Genomic DNA, 18,726 nt, shown 5'->3' with positions numbered 1-18,726 from the left:
ATAATAACAGATAAAATAATAATCTTTATAGTTTCTATTTATAGGAAATATATATTTTCTTTCACAAAACTTCAGGTTATGAAAACATTTTACATAATATTTTTCTTTCAAACTATAAGAATATGTAAGATTTTTTGTATATAACTTTGAACTATAAGAATATGCAAAAATAAAATAAAATTCTTTATGGCTTCATGCCATAAGAATATGTAAATTAATTATTTATATAGCTTTAGGCTATCATAATATACAAATTATTTTTTTATGTAGCTTCAGGCCACCAAAATAATTATTATTTAACTTCTAATTATAAGAATATATAGAAATATATACTTTACTTCTTTGATCATGATAAACAATATTTTTATATTATCATAAAGTAAAATAATTATTATAAGCTCGGGAAACTAACAAAATAATTAGGCAAAATTAAATAAATAATAAAAATGAAAGAAAAAATTTGCTATAGCTTTTGGCTATGACTATTTTTTATTATGATGAAATGAAAATTTTGCATAGTATCAAGCTATGAAATATTTTCTATATAGTTTTTTGCCATAACATTCCACAAAATTGCTATGTAGATGGTTGATTTCATTGATGTTAAAATGAAGTAGAGAGAAACGTTATATATACAGGCTCAGCAGTTGCAGCAACACAGCACGTATCTATATTACAAATGACGATGGACTACAAAGGCCAAGCTACAGATATAGCTACAGCTACAGCTACAGAGAATTCAATTTACAGCAGACGAAACATTAAATATCTATTGTTTCACGTAACAAATATAGCTTCTGACCATCGCTTATCATGTCTACATCCAAAATTTTACCTCCATCCTCTGATAATATACAGGATTCACTTGAAAATTGTAGCCCCTCTGTTGCAGTCTTGATCAGCTCTTCAATGGTTTGAGGGACCCATAACATGATGCCAGGCCTCTTATGTTCTTTCGGATCCCATGGGTGGAAAGGGAACACAGTACATTTCCTCGGGTGCATTTTATCTGCAATTGCAAACACTTCCTGGTATTACTTGCTGATAATGGTGGGATAAAAAAGGGGAAACCATCAGCAGGACACTAGCAAAGAAGCTTTTATCATGGCGGGGAAAGACCAGATAGCAAAATCTTGATAATCCACCCAAAAAGGTAAAAAAAATAAAAATAAAATAAAATAAAATTCGTAAGCTATTAACCAGTTAATCTTTCAACCTATCAATTAACTTAAAAGCTTATGTTACTGACTAATAGATCAATAATGTATATTACTAGGCTAAATGCGCTCTCTCATGTGCTGTCCTGATCCACACATGGAAAATCAAATAATAGAGCATGGATCACAGAGCTTGCACTTGAGAACTCTAGAAACTAGGACTTCAACACCATGTAAAGCCACATATTTGATCCAAAAGTTTGGAACTATTCAGTATTAGACTACTAATGTGTATCAGGTTAGCAGGGGCTTAGCATTCGAAAAGAGAAATTTGACAACATATATAGTGCATATGGTGACCTGAATATAAGTAACATCCATGTGGGGCCACTATGACAATGGCAGGACACCATTACTCATCTTCCTCCTACTTATTTTACTCGCACTTTCTTGTCAACTATGCTTCTATAGAAACAACAATTACAGACAATTTAAGAAACCAATATATAAGAATTATTCATAATTCATTGTAGCCGACAAAGTGAGACCACCTTCCCTACCAAAATCCTAAAACAAGCCAAAGCTCTGGCAGAATTTTATTTCTTTGTCCCCAGTACTACATAGTTTGCTTGCATTAATGTCTGACCCAAGCCTAAATACTTCAGCTACTTTCTTGTCCGACTTACCTGTGAAACTCAGCCAAGCCAAGTAGTTGAGTCACCAGACTAGTTCTGTTTTTAGTTAGTGATATTTCAGGTAATATTCAATTTTCATTAGCATAATTGAAGTTGGAAATCAAAATTTTCTAATACCTGTGATCTCTCTAGAGCAGTCAGGAAATTCAGAAAGCTGAGCCACTTTTGCATCTTCCAATAGCTTCATTAGATTCTTGTTTCCACACTTCCAACCTTCATCAAGTGGGGTGTTTCCCCATCTGCACAGTTCAAATGGATAAACAAAGATTTAGTTGTATGAACACACATATACGAGAAGTTATGTGCTCTCTTATCATGTTGTTCCTTATCTGAGACTCTTATCACGTGAACAATTGCTTCAGCAATCCTATTTATTCAACTTCTCTTAGCATGAGGAAAAAAATAATATTGCACATATTCACAAGGGTAAAAGCCAAAAACACAAGCTCAATATTAGGAGATAATTCAAATCAAAGCTTAATATTTTATGGTGCTACTAATAGTTTAGGTCTTATGTCTCATATCAGGGTGGAGTTTTAGGTAGTCAAATTGACAACATCAAGAATCCAACACAAACCAGTAAAAGGGGTAAGCCAGTGATTTTAGTTGAAAGAGGGTCCAGCAAGGTTCATAGCAGTCAGGGATATAAGTGCCTTGTGCTGATATGGAAAAAGAAGGAAAATGAAAGGTTAGAGGTCTACGATCAAGCATTAACCCACTCTTAGTTGATTTTATTCATTTATGAATTTTCAAAGAGATCCATGTTACTCATTCTTAATGCCCATGGTTATTACTTCAAGGTTGTATGCTCTTAATTAAGACGGCTTTCAATGACATATTGGGAAAAGGTGTGATTGTAACAGCTCAAGATTCTAGAAGTGAAATAAAGTTTAGAGTTGCATAAATTTCTTATTTTAAAAATGCATTTTAGATGCTTAAACTTTTTATTTTTCAGATAATATACAAAATACTTGGACAAGAAAAAGGATATAATATTATCATGCAAATGGTAATGTAGCAGTAATCAACAAGAATCTGTATTATATAACAAGAAATATGCATATATCAATGTAATTTTATACCCACAAAATTTTTTGACCAAAAGGAGTAGAATTCGGTACTAGTATTCAAATGTGGAAACCATTATATGGATGTGCAAAATGAAATGGACTGAGAATCTTCTGGACCATATAATTTTACACCAATATTAAGATGAAATGACATGGATGACAAAGACTGGAGTGTGTTTATACAACAAAAGAACAAATGATATTTTACTTTCGCGCGCGCGCACACACACACACACACACAATGCTTATTAAATTAAAATCTGAATGCCTTGTCATAAGATGGCATGAAAAAACTGTAAGGCTCAAAGAGTGAACTCATCAACATGGGTCCATCCATATCCAACTAGAAAGCCTACAATCATATATTTGATTTGTATTGTACCTGTCCTTTGAGAATACACTAGCCCCGGCTTCTAAAAGCAACTTTGCCATAAAATATAACCCTCCTGAGGCAGCCACATGAAGTGGGGTTCTGTGATCATAGTCTTTGGAGTTTGGATCAATGCCATTGGACAGAATCCTTTTAAGAAAATCTGAATCCCCCCTTGCAATGGTCGCACACAGAAAACCACCAGCATCATCAATCTTCAGCAAGGCCCCTTTATTAACAAGCAAAGAAGCAACACGATCATGTGCATTCTTGATGGCTTCTAATAAGGGCGTGTTTCCAAAATTATCTATGAAGAAAATAATTAGCACATCAATTACTATAATATGGTTAAAACAACTAAACAAGACAAGTGAGCAAAAAGATAATCACCTGAAATATTGACATCCACACCTTCTTGTATAAGGAAAGTTACAATATCTTCAAATCCTCTCGTTGATGCAAGATGCTGTTCAAAAAAGAAGCTCTCTTCAGGCAGATGCAACTATTTTTTTCCCCTTATCCAATGATATACTCTTGCATATCAGGGAAGTAAAAAACAAGAAACAACACCATTATATAATCATACAATAAAAGCAGCTTCTGAAACCATCAAAATACAATGTATCTGTCCTAGAACCTCAACCTACTAATCTATAGTCACAATAAAATAGTTGCAATGAAGTTCACTAGTTATTTCAGATGTCCACAAAACACCCAAAAAAGATAAATTCAGAAAATTGTGAATCAAGAATGAGAGATCATTAACAAGTGTACTCACTTCAGCAATTTTCTTTCAATCTGCTTTAATTAAAACGAGAGTAAATCAATATGTTTATCCTCTAATGTCACCTCTAGATTTGCACTTTCGTTTCATAAAAATACTGGTACCATCCAAGGATCCAATCCAACACCATTACCAAAACCTCCACCACCATAAAAAAAATAAAAAAAATAAAAAAAATAAAAAAATAAAAGTCAATTAAACTACCAGTGACTTTAAAAGATTAAACTATTAGGGGTAACATTGCTTATCAAGCCGGCATCGTCCCTTGTGCGAAGCTAATAAATGGGGAAACAAGGATATTTGAACCTAAGACCTTTAGGAAACATAACATTAATACCATGTTAAGCTATGAGTCACCCTTTAAAATAGGTTTTCCAGTGTAAATATATATGTGCCTATATATGTGTCTAACTAGATGCCTATCTAATAAATATTCACATGGTTTCTTTAAGGTGAAGTGAAGAGCCTCCTTTCCCAATGATATCCAACATTGCAATTTTACACCATACACATACACAAACACAAATCAATCAGCCTAAGAGCAGCTTAACACGCTAAACTAATCAAGATAAAATAACAAATTGTACACCATACACAAACACAAATTAACCAGCCTAAGAGCAGCTTAGCATGCTAAACTAATCAAGATAAAAAATAAATTGTTCTGTTTTTGAATGCAGAATTAGGGAGAATACTTTTGAATTCTCATTCATGATAATGAATTCAAAAATTTACAAGCCTGACTTTTCACAATATAGTCTACAGAAAAAATACATATGTGAATAGGAAAATCAACCTACAAAATAAGAACTAACTTCATCCAAAAATAGGCATCAGATTACTAGGAGATAATTTTGAATTTCCCTCCTAATCTGATACAACAAATCCAACTACATCTTTCCACACTCCCCTTCAAATCAGCTCAAAAATATCTTGTATCTCCAACGTGCTTGTAAGATTATCAAACTGTCCTATTTGTAGTTCCTTAGTAAGAACATCCGCCAATTATTCTTCAGTTGGGATGTAGGGCATGAGGATCAATCCTCCCTACATTTTTGTTAATAAAATGATGATCAACCTCCATGTGCTTGGTCTTAGCATGTTTGATTGGTATATGAGATACATTAATAGCTACTTTATTATCACAATAAACCTTCATAGGCATTGAACTGGGAATCTTCAGGTCTTTAAGTAGTTTTTTTTAGCTACAACAATTCCCAAATCCCATGACCAACAGCTGTAAATTCCAATTCTGTACTACTCCTAGCACCCACCATTTTCTTCTTACTTCTCCTAGTTACCAATTTGCCTCCAATGAAAGTGAAGTACTAAAGTGGATCTCCTATCTATTATGATACCAGCCAATTTGGCGTCTGTAAATTCCAGGGTTTTGCATTAAGGTATTTAAGAATCTGTTGGACTGCCACAAAGTATTCTTCTCCTTGTGAGTGCATAAATTAGCCCACTACATACTGCAGAGGTTATATGTGGCTGAGTATGTGAGAGGTAAATAAGCTTTCTGCTAGTCTCTAGTACCATTCTCGGTTCACCACCTTTTATGCACTTACTGCCTGTAGTTTCAAATTCAGTTCCATTAGGGTCTCTATTGGCTTGCAGCCAAGTAATCTAGTCTTTGAGAGCATGTCTAAAACATACTTACTGTGAATAACAAATATCCCTTTCTTGGATCTTGTAAACTCCATGTCAAGAAAGTATTTCAATACCCCAATGTCTTTGGTTTCAAACTCTTTTGCAAGAAAGGCCTTCAGTTTCTCCAATTCATTCACATGATCTCTGGTAAGGATGATATCATCCACATACACAATGAGAATGGCTATTCTTCCATCATTTAAGTGTTTACAGAACATTGTGTGACCAGTCTGACTTTGGAGATACCCATGACCCTTAATTTTATTTTTTATTTTTTTTATAACCGAGGAACCTTCCATGGCCAAGCCCTTAGGACTCTTCATAGGGACCCAAACCTGGGGTGCTAACAGCCCTCAACAACCAACATCGGGTAAATTCAAGATATCATCAGTGATAGGATTCAAACCCAGGACCATGTGCCACTTACTGGAACCACACTTCCTAGTGTTTGCCCTGACCAACTGGGCTACCTGGACAAGTACCCATGACCTTTAATGTTTTAGGTGACTTTTTAAACCATAGATTGATCATCTTAGTCTATATACTTTCTTAGCTCAATAAAATCTTTCAAATCTGGGTGGCAAGTCCATAAATACTTCTTCTTCCAATTCGCCATTCAAGGATGTATTCTTTACATCTAACCATGGTAATGGCCAATTCAAATTTGCAATAAGTGATAGGAGAACCCATATGGTATTCATCTTTGCCACCAAGGCAAAGGTCTGTTTGTAATCTATCCCATATGTTCATGTCAAGTCTTTAACAACAACCCTTGTCTTGTACCTCTCTATATTCTCATCTACCTTGTACTTAACCATAAACACCCATTTACACCCTACTATCTTCTCCTTCTGGCAATTCATCAATCCCCAATGTTTCTTTCTTTCAAGTGCTCCCATCTCTTCTAAAATTAATGCCTTCAACTTAGCATGGTTCAAGGCTTCCTTTATAGTCCTAGGAACAGCAACACTAGATAGGTTAGTGGTGAAAGCTCTAAAAATGGGGGAAAGCCTATGGTATGATACATACTTTGCAATGAGATGCATCATACCACAAGAACGAGTACCCTTCCTAAGTACAATAGAAATATCAAGATCAAGAGAAGCCTTTTCGCTATTAAACCCAAGAATCAAAAGAGGATTAGGAACTAAATTACTTGTTTCATTCATGTTCCCTTTATCTTGAGAGGCTTCCTAGCAAGTTGATTACCTATTTCATTCATGTTCCCTTTATCCTAAGAGGCTTCCTGGCAAAGTATAGCAGGTTGATGCTTTGTATTATGATGATTCTTCCTTTGATAGTAGACACGAAGTTTAGTTTAAGGTTGATTCAGTAGTGGTTCTTCCCTATCAATGTTTCTCACAGTCTATAATGCTTAACTTAATAGAGGTAGGTGAAACAGTAGGGGGAATGGATATGGAACTTAGTGAGATAGTAGACAAAGGCAAAGAAGCTAACACTTCCCAATGAATGGCCTTCACTCTCATTATTCTCCCTTTGAAGAGCATTTTTTGGTAAAGTATGGTTGACTTTCAAAGAATGTAACATCCATACTACAAGAAATTTTTTTGAGATTGGATTATAACACTTATACCCTTTTTACCTAGAGAATATCCTAGGAACACACAATACTTTAAGTGACAAAGAAGTGAAATTTCGGCTATGAGGAAAGAACTTTCTCACACTATTCAGTTGAGTTTCAAACTTCATGATTTGAGTTGGCATTCTATTAGTCAAACATGAAGTCATAACAACAGCTTCACTCCAAAGATATTCAGGAAAATCCATAGTAAACATTATTGTCCTAGACCTCTAGTAAGTATAACTTTTTCTTTAAGAAATATTGTTTTGTTAATGGGTGTAAAACATGTGGATTGATGAAAAATGCATTTAACTTTGAAGAAATATCTAACTATTGAGTTAAATAATTCTTTCCCATTGTCAGTCTTAAGGACTTGATAGGTTTGAAATTAAGTTTTGATCATGGCATGGAACTCTTTAAAAACTCTCCAAACTTCAGATTTTTCTTTCAATAAGTATACCTATGGCGATTAATGAAAGTAATGAGCCATCTAGTTCAAGTTACATTGGTTACACATGAAGGAGTCAATACATTGCTATTTATCAAATAAAATGACTTAGACTCTGGACAAGACTGGAGGAAAATAAGCACAATGATGTTTTGACAATTGGCAACTTTCACAATGAAATAATAAAAGAATTCAAGTTCTTAAACAAAGAAAGGAACAATTGCTTTAAATAGAGAAAACTAGGATGACCTAACCTATGATGCCATAACATTATTTGACTTTAGACAGGAAGAGAAATAGCACTACTACTTGCAACTTGAGCTAGTCTACTCTCCAAGAAATCACCATCAAAGTCATAAAGTCCATTGACCTCCCTAGCACTATTAATCATCCTCCCCAAATGTAGGTCATGAAATTCATAGTAAGAATAAAAGAATATAGCAATGCAATTAGACTCCTTAGTGATTTTGCTAAAAAAATAGAAGGTTAGATGAGAGATTAGGCACATGAAGAACCGATTTAAAGTTAGATTCTCTAAGATGACTATCGAACCTTTTCCTGAAATAGGTGGCAAACTTTCACCAGCAATGCTAATTTTTTAAATTGCCTGAACAAAAAGTATATAACAAGAATAATTGTGATAGACTGGTCTTGAGGTTGGATGCACCCAATCAATGATGCCGGGTGTTGAATTCAACGAGACAGTGATAACACTTAAAGATTTACCTTTTTGTGTGAGGGGAAAAGGATGGGATTGGGTTTGGAGATGGCTTAGCTTGATTCAACAATTTATAGAAATGCTCCAACTGTTCTTTGCTAAAAGAAATTGCCTTGAGTCGCAAAATCTGTGTTTTTGTCACGCCTGCATTCCTCACCCAGTTTTGTCTCCAAATTTGCCTTCTTTCAAATTTGGTGGTTTTCCGTGCAATTTCCAAAAAGTCTCTCCTATGCACCAAAGGCTTGTTTCAGAAATCACACCAGACTTTCCCTTTCTCCTCAAACTTCCACTGGGTTTTTTGATTAGTTACATCTGTTGCTATTTCTGTTGCTTCAGCATTGAAAGCTGAATTTTCAGTTGAGGCATTACCATGGCTCTTTCCCATCATCACTATCCTTTGGCTTTCTTCTCTTCTTACCCTTGAGAAGACTTCTCTAGTAGAGGGCAGTGGCTCTTTTCCTAAGATTCAACCTCTCACCTCATCTGAATCTGTATTGAGTTCAGCTAAAAACTCAAATACATGGTATTTCTCTATTGCCTTCTTAAATCTGGGACTATTAGTAGCACAAGCCCATTCAAACTCATAGAAAAGATCAAGTTCTTGTCACAACCTTTTGAGAATGTTATAACACTTTGTAACATTCTGATTTCCTTGCCTAGTCTCATGGATCTTTGTCTTGATTTCATAGACAAGAAAAAAATTACATAATTCTAAGTATGTCTCACTTACTATATCCCATAATTCCTTTGCAATGGAGAGAAACATATGTGTTTGTTCCCAGTTCCATGGCACAAGCCAAGAAATAATCATCAAGTTCTCTACATCCCAGGTATAGTACATTGGATCATCCCCTTTTGGAGCCTTCATTGTGCCAGTCAAATAGCCAATTTTCCCCCTTCCCTTTGATGAACAATTTTACCAACTGAGGCCACCTTAAGACATTCTGTCCATTCAATCTGTGAGTTGTAATCTGCAAAGAAAGATTGTCCACTGAACCTAATGGTGGAACCTGAGAATTCTAGGTATTTGTTTGCTTTGAAGAGTCACCCGACACCTCATCTTCAGAAACTCTGGACATTATGGATACAGCCAACTAATTCGTCAAAAAAAAAAAAATAACGATGGAGACTAGAAGAATAGTCTTCTACAATTCTGGTAGAAACATTAGAACAAACAAATGCTGATAATTTCAATGGAGAATCAGTAAGAAAGTAATTTACTGTCCTAGTAAGGGTGGCTCTGATACCATGAATGCAGAAATGGAGAGAAATATTTTCTGAATTCTCATTCATGATGATAATTTAAAAAATTTACAACCCTATTTATACATAGTATAATCTACAGAAAAGATAAACATGTACATAGGAAAATCAACCTACAAAATAGGGACTAACTATATTTAAAAATAGGAATCAAATTAGTAGCAGTTAATTTCAAAATTTCCTCCTAATTTGTTTAATATCATGACCCTACTCTGTTTTAGATGCATGCAGATTGAGATGAATTTTGACACCTTGTACAGTGCCAAATGACTTTTTACCTAATTAACACTGGCAATACTTGCTTCAGGAAGTGTAATAGAACAAAATATTCCTGCACAACATTTCACCGGCATTGCTCAAGTTCGAAACAAAAAAAATTCAACACTGGCAAAATCCATTTTAGAATCCAGAAAATGTTACGAGCAAAAAAATAAAAGCCAGGTGCAACAATAATTGAACTACCATGCTAAAAAATACTTCATAAGCTAATTCCATACCAAAGGTGATCTTCCATCATAATCTGTCTTGTTGGGATCAGCTCCAGCTCGAATCAAACTCTTTAGCTGATATAGATCCCCATGATAAGAAGCACTGTTTACCCTTAAAGCAAGTTCAGCTTCTTGCCTACCAATATGAAATGTGATATCTGACTCCAGTTGCTTGACACGAAGATTTGATTCCTTTCCCTGTCAATTCATATAAATTTAGTTGTGTATTGCTCATACATCAACATAGGAAGTTTATGTACGTGCACGTGTGTGATGTATTGTATAAATTGATTGTATTTATATATATATATATGTGTGTGTGTGTGTGTGTGTGTGTGTGTGTGTGTGTGTGTTCAAGCACATAGTGATTGTCTACAAACAAGTTTTATATTCCATTCAACAAGAATGCAGTGAATATCATACTCAGAAACAATAGATATGATAACAAGAAATAAGTACCTCTAGAAGGTTGTTCAAGATTCTCCGCCCATCATAAAAATATATTTCAAGAATATCTGTAAAAGATTGTTTATCAAGGCGCAGAAGCCTACACAATTCAAGAACTCGAACTGTATATGGTTGAGGAATGTTGCAAAGAATTGAAATTTCTCCAAAGGAGCTGTTAGGTTGCAGAGGCAAAACTGTTTCTTCTGATCCATCTGCCCCAATGCCTATCTCTTCCTGTACAGGAATAGTTTAGTTAATCTCACAGAGATATCTATGTTTTGGAAATATGTAATTTCAAATTCAAAGATAGCTACGAAAGAAACAATATCATTTAGCATAAAGAGACGTAGAAGGGTTTAGAGCAACGGGGGTTGATCTAAATGAGCATATTAAAGGGAAGAATGACATTATATTATGATGAGTCTAGAAAAAAGAAGTTTATTTAAAAGCCAAGCCCATCAAAATGATACAACATTGACAATTCAAAGAAAATTTTCTGAAATAAATAAATATTATGGTGATTTAAGTACAGAAGAGTTCATCAACAATCAAACAGATAAATCACCAATACATGATTGATAGAATATGCAAGAAGATGGATGCTATCTAAAAGAAACTACAAAGAGACATAACCAGGAAAGAAAACATGATGGTCTGTAAAGCTTGTAGCTAGCAGTAACAATAGGTTATGCAATCATACCAGCATTCCATGACAGACAAAATAAAGTTGATCTACCACATTTCCCTGCTCCATTATCACTTCACCTGGAAGAAAAAACTCCTCATGAACTCTGATTACCTGCAAGATCAGAAGAATAATTAAAAATGACTTCATCAACTCACTTGAAGCCCAATTAATAACAGCAATTCTATTTTAACATTCTTTGTGGAGTTGCATACAGAAATAGATATAATTTCCCAAAACCAATTCAAGAAATGAGAATTATATAGAAGATCATGTTCTTTAAGACAGCTAATTCAAACACTGCATATCCATGTTGGATCCCAACACTCATGTCAATGTCATTGTAATAGCAATTTCAATGCTCCAGTACATACTGTGAGATCTGTGTCAGGTAGCATGCATAACATCTTTATCTACAAGTAATTAAAACATGCATACACACAGACACCAGGCATCATATCCTTAAGATATTTTTAAGACACTAAAAGGTGAATGCTAAATTTTCATTAATTTGGAATTTTTTGGAAGCTAGAGCCCAGTCCACAAATTGGTCATATTGATTAGGTTGATTTAAAGAAATCAGCGAAACAAGGGTGAGCCACACTTTTTTTTAAACAAATGTAGTATGTCAATGTGAATAAACTCACCTAGTTTTCATCAAATGAAATTAGAAAAACCACTTGTATCAATTTATTCTATTCTATGTAAAACATAGTCATTTTCAAAACGTAGAATTCTTCAAAATTTTGCATGTTTTAGGAGAAAAATATATGTGAACAAAATGTTGACTGAAGTTGATTTCATTTTTTATTTTTCTAGATTAAAACATAGATGATGACCCATTTAAGCAAGGGTGTGGTACATCTGTGTAAATCACCAATTCTCTCTTGTTTGGTCTTAGAAACAATTAAGAAACTATTTTTTCAAATTTAAAAGATTCTGCAAGATACTAGTTATTTAGAAGATACAAAGTTCTTTCCAATTATGAGTGTTTTATGTTAAATAAGCATGTTTGAAAAGCATTGGCCTAGATAAGTTATCTCGATTTAGTAAAATGATGAAAATAGAAGGCCCGCCTTAGAGAAGCCATATAGTACACATTTCTATATATAATTCTTATAAGATCTCAGTTCAATTTAAATTTTGAATTTAATACACTAGTAGAATATATCAATTATATGTTTACCACATGCTCAAAATTTATTTTTTTCTTCTTTCAAATTTTAGAGAATCATTTATATTATTTGTTCATATGTATGTATCAATATTTCACAGACAACATTCTAATCTATATAAGTTTGAATCGTGTACCCCAAGATTTCAATTAGGAGGCATAGACATTCTTCTAATCCATAATCTTATTATCTTTCTAATAATGCAAATTTACAATATACAAAATTAAGATGCTCTAAAATGTTGGGACCTGGGGGATGCTTCACTGCCGTAAGAGATAGCTGATTGAAGTGTGGGATATGTAACTGTTGTGGGGATAAAGAACTGCATGGGCAGAATATTTTCACCTGTACCATCCCATTTGCTCCACCACAACAACAACAATATAACCAAATAAATAATAAACCAAAGAAATATCAACAAGGTGACACTATATGTGATGTGGAAAAATGCTCCTAAAGGAGGTAAAAAAAAATGGAGAAACCTTCTTCCATTTCAACCAAAAATGGGAATTTGGAAGTCGTGTTGCAATTGATTCTTGAAAATTAAGAAGTCCTACAAGTTGGTGGATGCATTTTAAGGGTTCAACACCGGAGTTGCAAAAGTTTGCTATTCGAGTCCTTAGCCTTACTTGTAGTGCTTTGGGATGTGAGAGAAATTGGAGCACCTTTGAATCGGTAAAACTTCTATTTTTAAAATTTTTATACATATGTTTCTATTCTAATGTGAGAGAACTTTAATTTCATCTTAACAAATAAATTTGTTTCTTTTATTATTTGTAGATCCATACAAAAAAGAGAATCAGGCTTGAACATAAGAGGTTAAATGCTCTAGTGTATGTGAAGTACAACACTAGATTAAGAGAGTGAAGTCTACAAAGGAAACAAAATGTTGATCCAATTTTGGTAGATGAGATTGATTCAGATGATGAATGGATTGTGGAGAAAAAAGCTCCCCTCCTCCTACTTGATCTTTGTTGGCTTGAAGATAATGAGTTATTCAATGTTGATGCCATTAGAGCTGTGTCATCCAAAGACTAAGAGCCTCAAGAGTCATCGGACAACATGATTTCTTCGCATTCCAAGAAAAGGAAACATGATGAATTTGCAAGTAAGTACTAAACATTTTTAAGTTATAAATGTGACTAAATGTATTAATGAACTTATAATATTTTCACCTAAGTAACACTTTATGCTAGGTAAAAGTGGAGGCAAAGGCAAAGAGAAGGAGATGAATTTGATACCAATTCATGAAGATGAAGAGTTACATGAAATGGGAGGATTTGACAGTGGAAACTTTCCTACTATTGAAACATTGGATGAGAACATTGGAGAGGAGGATTTAAGTTGAAACATTTTAGTCATAGACTCATGTGTTCAATTCTATTTGTTATTTTGTGACTTAGTTGTGGTTTTTTTGTGAAAGTTTAGAACTATTAGTATGATTGACTCTATTTTCTATCTTGTGACCTTGTTATTTTTTGTGAAAGCTTAGAACTACTAGTATGGTTGACTCTATTTTCTATCTTGTGACCTTGTTATTGTTTTTTTTTGTGAAAGTTTAGAACTATTAGTATGGTTGACTCTATTTTCTATTTTGTGGCTTAGTTATGGTTTTTTGTGAAAGTATACAACTAGTATGGTTTTTTTATGATTCTAATGAATTGTTTCATGTTTCCATTTATGCTATTCTATTTTTATTTTTTATATATTTTAAAATATTTATTAATTATAAAATGAGTGTCTCAAAAGGCTTACGCCTCAACGCTTCGAGGCTTACACCTCCTCGCCTCATGAACACAAGAACGCCTCGCCTTACGCTTTCACCTTTCAAAACTTTGATTCTAATGCAGATTGGGCAGGGTTTGTGAACAGCCAAAGATCTACAGTTGGGTATTGTACCTACATTTGAGGATATTTAGTAACTTGGAGAAGTAAAAAAGGGTCAATAATAGCAAGAAGCAATGTTGAGGCAGAGTTCAAAGCCTTAGCTTAAGGCATTTGTGATGGAATATGGTTAAAAAGGTTGCTTGGAGAATTAAGAATTGAAACTAAAGGGTTAATGCATATTTTTTGTGATAATCAAGCAGCAATTAGTATTGCAAAGAATCCGATTCATCATGATAGAACCAAACACACGGAACTTGATCGTCACTTCATCAAAGAAAAGGTCAAAGAAGGGATACTCGAGTTGACTCACACTCCAACAAGCCTCCAAGTTGTTGATATCTTCACAGAGGCTCTTCCACGTGTCAAATTCGAAGACTTGATATCCAAGCTAGGAATGACTGATATTTATTCCCCAACTTGAGGGGGAGTGTAGGATTTTAGAATAAAAATCCTCTAGGATTTCAGAATAAAAATCCCTATTTTGTAGGGATTAGTTGACTAGTTAATAAAGAGATAAGGAATAGATATTCCAAATCTCATTTTTTCCATGTATATCCCTGATTTATAGGGATGGTGTTTTATTCCCTATACCAAGGACATTTGATGACAGTCTTGTAGCCATTCTCTCCTATTTGTTTTGTTTTATGTACCTGAAGAAGATAAGAAAAATAAAGAAGTTTTCTTCTCAACAAATCTTGAGCCACAACAGAAACATCTAATTTTATCTCTAGACTGAGACCTTTTCCTAGACTTGTCATGACTTCTTTGTCCCTTATTCTTACTTCTTCCTCTACTTTCTCTGATGAGGGCCTATAGATTTTTTGTATTCAAAGTTTTCCTTCTTGTCTCCTCATTTTACACATTACTTTTCACAAGCTCCATGGACAATGTATCGTTTGGAACAAAATTATTAACAATCACAACATATGTTTCTTAATTATCTGATAATGAACACAAGAAGTTTGCATCTCATCGTCTATAACCATTTTCATAGCAACCAACTAATTTATCAAGATCTGAAAAACATTGAAGTGAACTATCATTACAATTCCTTTGTTTAGCTTCATGTTCACTAACTTCTTTAATTAGAAAAAAAAAATGTTCCCAATAGTTTTTTGTTCAAACACTAAGTCTAGCTTCTTCCAGAGAACAACATGGGCACTTGTTTCATTTGCCAAGTGATGGTGAGAGGTTGAATAAATCCATTGCCTAATATCAACAATTGCCTTTTTGTTCATCTTCTTCCATTCTAAGTCAGAGATATCCTTAGGCCTAGCTTCTTCACCCTTAAGAGTATCTAATAAATCTTTGACGGTGAGAAAATCTTCCATCATGGAAGGTTGAACTCCCTTCTATTTCCATCCCTTGTCAAAAAAAGTATCCCCACAAGAACCAAGCTATGATACCACTTGTTGGGACCTAGGGGATACTTCGCAATAGTAGGAGAAGCTAACTAAAGTGGGGGATATGGAACAGATCTAGGGGACAAAGAACTGCACAAAGTACTCACTAGCTTCTATAAGAATGAAAATTAGTGGAAATACACCAATACTTTGAGATGGAAAATCTTCATCCCAAAAATACAAAGAAGAGAAAGAGAGTGTACCATAAAGACTATCACAATGGTTGAAGGGGGAACCTCAACAAGAAAAGTTGAGAGAAATCACCCATAATGAACTTCACCTAGAACACCCTTGAGCACTAGAATGGGGCTCCAAGTATCAGCCCCTATTTTCCCTCTTTTTGTTCTTCATGAGCTGCCCTTAAATCTAGCCTTCTTTGCCTCTAAACATAGCTTAAATGCTGCCAAATTGGGCCTTAAAACCAGTTACAAGAGCAGCCCAAAATGTAGGCCTTTTTAAAAAACCATTATGGGATGGAACCTATATGTGGGCTAGCCTAACATAAAAGACAAGAAAATTGGAAGAATATGGTGTCTCTATGTAAGTTTTGGAACTGTTTGGAACATAATGGGGGTACTATGCTCAACAAACTTCTTTTTGATGATCCTAAAGACTAGGTGAACACCATAAAATCCAATGATTCGAACCTACACAGATTATAAAGTCAAGTTATCAAAATTCCCATTATATTGTCTGAAAATTCATTAACTTTGAAAGTTCCTTTTTATTACAATAATTATGCATTGTTATTTGTTTGTTGGCAATTTTGTTCCTTTTCATTTTGGTATAAGATCTTTTTAGACAGTGACTCACTCTCCATTGTAGATTCAAGGTTACTGATTGATCAACCGGAATGTCACAAGTCTAAAAAGGTTTGGGTAATGGCAAGTTAATTTTTGAAAAGGTACGGGTTGGATTGAATGCTTAAAATTGAGCTAAAATGTTTTAAACAATTTTTTGAAAAACTTGCAGGAGCGCTTAGCACTTATTTAAGCACTCAAGTAATGGGTTAACCTACTCAAGTGCTCATTCCAAAGCTTGTCAGATTCTGGTAGTCTAATTTTTAGAAAGTTGAGATATTATTCTTTAAGAAAATTCTATTTCCAATCCTATAGGCTCTTGGGCCTATATATATCTTACCTAAATGTGTTTTAAGGTATGATGCTCTCATTTAGAAAAACCATAACTTGCCTTACCATCCCTAAAAGTTCTCAAAGAATCACTGAATGAATTATGGGTTATTGAAGAGACCTGCATCCCCCTCAAGGGTTAAAGGCGAATCCATTGGAGTACTCGAGGTGCTATATCGTAGATGTGGATCGTGGTATAGGTGTTGGCGAGTAAATCTTAGGTAACGTCTACTAGGTAAAACTGTATACTAAAATTTCATATAGTAGATTATCGATCTGAGGTCTTAGACCCTGTGGTTTTTTATCTCCACACATTGCATGGGGGTTTTCCACATAAAATCCTTTGTCTCACTTGTGGTTGATTGCTTTTGATTATTCCTTATTCTTAAAGGATTATTTGAATAAAAAATTCAACTCTTATATTAAAATCTTTAAAACACACTCATTCAACCCCCTTTGAGTGTTACTCTACTAGATCTTAGGTTTTTCACTTTTCTATAGTATTGTCAATTAGTATATGAAGCTACCATAGATGGTTGACTATCCTACATCTTAACTCTTTATTGTAGGTTGTCTTTTTCAAGTAACAGACTTTGATCAAGAACTTGATTTAGAAAAGAATTTCATTATTAGCCAATGTTATGTTATTTGAAAATTTTGTGGATGACATTATTAGCTTCTAGCATAAGTCAAATTTTTGGTCTGAAAGAGAAGCACAAAGGAAAAGAGATGAGAAAGGAGAAAATAAATAAAATGATGATTTATTCCACCATAAATATAAAAAACAAAAAATTAAAAGAGGAAGAGATTCTCAAGAGGAATCTACTCATGCTTGTTAGTGCTACATCCATGAAAAAGGTTTGATGTTTTCTTAAGGAAATACAACAAACTAGGCTTCCATATAAATTTCAATTTTCAATAGCATCAAAACATGTTAAACCTGATTTTACAATATTCAAGGTTGCTGTCATTTGAATTTAACAATAGACAGTTAAACAAGCAGACAACAATATGACTTACAATTTGATTGATGAGTTCCGAAGAGCATCCCCTAAAAAGAGAAACCTTTTCAACCAATGGCTTATATAAAGTTTGGGCAATCTGCAATAGAGAATCAGCTCAATGTTATGCAGTTATGTAATAGCAGGGGAAAAAACCCTATAAGGAAAGGTATATTTAAAATTGTGAGATACAAAAACTTAAATAGTTAATTTAATCATGGATAAAAGAAGTCCATAAACAAGGATGTTATGGAAGTCAAAAGAATTGTAGAAATAGACAACAAAACACTAAGAGGTTGTTAAATATAACACAATCACAAACAATTAAAAGCATTAATCACAAGGATAGACTAATGAACACAAACATATCAAATTTTAATAAAATTGTTCTTTTATTGGATCTTTCTCATTATTAAAAAAAAAAAAACATAAAAGGATATGAAACATTTTATCCTCAAAATATAAGATTAGTTCATGGTCTTGAAATTTGCTCCACAGCCTGATTACATAAATAAATCAAATGAAAATTGCTAGTATTATAATAAAAGCAGGTATTTTTGGATTTTAAACTTTTCAAAATATTGTGTACTAAAATGAAATATCCTGTAACTTTAATAGAAAAGATCAGTGCCTTATTGATAAAACATACATAAAACATACTTGATCCATACTTATTCTACAGGTTACATTCTCTTAAACAAATTTGAGGGAAAAAAAAAAGGTCAAAAAACAGAAAACAAATATGGTTCACATCAACGAAAAATTTAAACACA

The 18,726-nt window shown here is 33.7% G+C and overlaps 1 protein-coding gene across 2 annotated transcripts in view; it reads right to left on the bottom strand.

The window, feature by feature from the left end:
• Nucleotides 1-563: 563 nt before the first annotated feature.
• Nucleotides 564-18,726, bottom strand: part of LOC117930682 (potassium channel SKOR-like) — a 30,169-nt gene continuing 12,006 nt past the window's right edge. For both annotated transcript variants that reach the window (XM_034851319.1, XM_034851320.1), the window contains 8 exons: nucleotides 17,973-18,053; nucleotides 11,373-11,471; nucleotides 10,685-10,906; nucleotides 10,235-10,423; nucleotides 3,683-3,758; nucleotides 3,305-3,599; nucleotides 1,970-2,091; nucleotides 564-1,009 (listed from right to left, as the gene is read on the bottom strand). In XM_034851319.1, the coding sequence (XP_034707210.1) occupies nucleotides 762-1,009; nucleotides 1,970-2,091; nucleotides 3,305-3,599; nucleotides 3,683-3,758; nucleotides 10,235-10,423; nucleotides 10,685-10,906; nucleotides 11,373-11,471; nucleotides 17,973-18,053 (1,332 nt within the window). In that variant the 3' untranslated portion in view covers nucleotides 564-761. The remainder of the gene's footprint in view (nucleotides 1,010-1,969; nucleotides 2,092-3,304; nucleotides 3,600-3,682; nucleotides 3,759-10,234; nucleotides 10,424-10,684; nucleotides 10,907-11,372; nucleotides 11,472-17,972; nucleotides 18,054-18,726) is intronic.

Source organism: Vitis riparia, chromosome 14, assembly GCF_004353265.1.
Source record: "Vitis riparia cultivar Riparia Gloire de Montpellier isolate 1030 chromosome 14, EGFV_Vit.rip_1.0, whole genome shotgun sequence".
In the NCBI taxonomy this organism is placed as follows: Eukaryota; Viridiplantae; Streptophyta; class Magnoliopsida; order Vitales; family Vitaceae; genus Vitis; species Vitis riparia.
The sequence above is the reverse complement of the archived record's forward strand: the minus strand, read 5'-3'. Positions and strand labels throughout refer to the sequence as shown.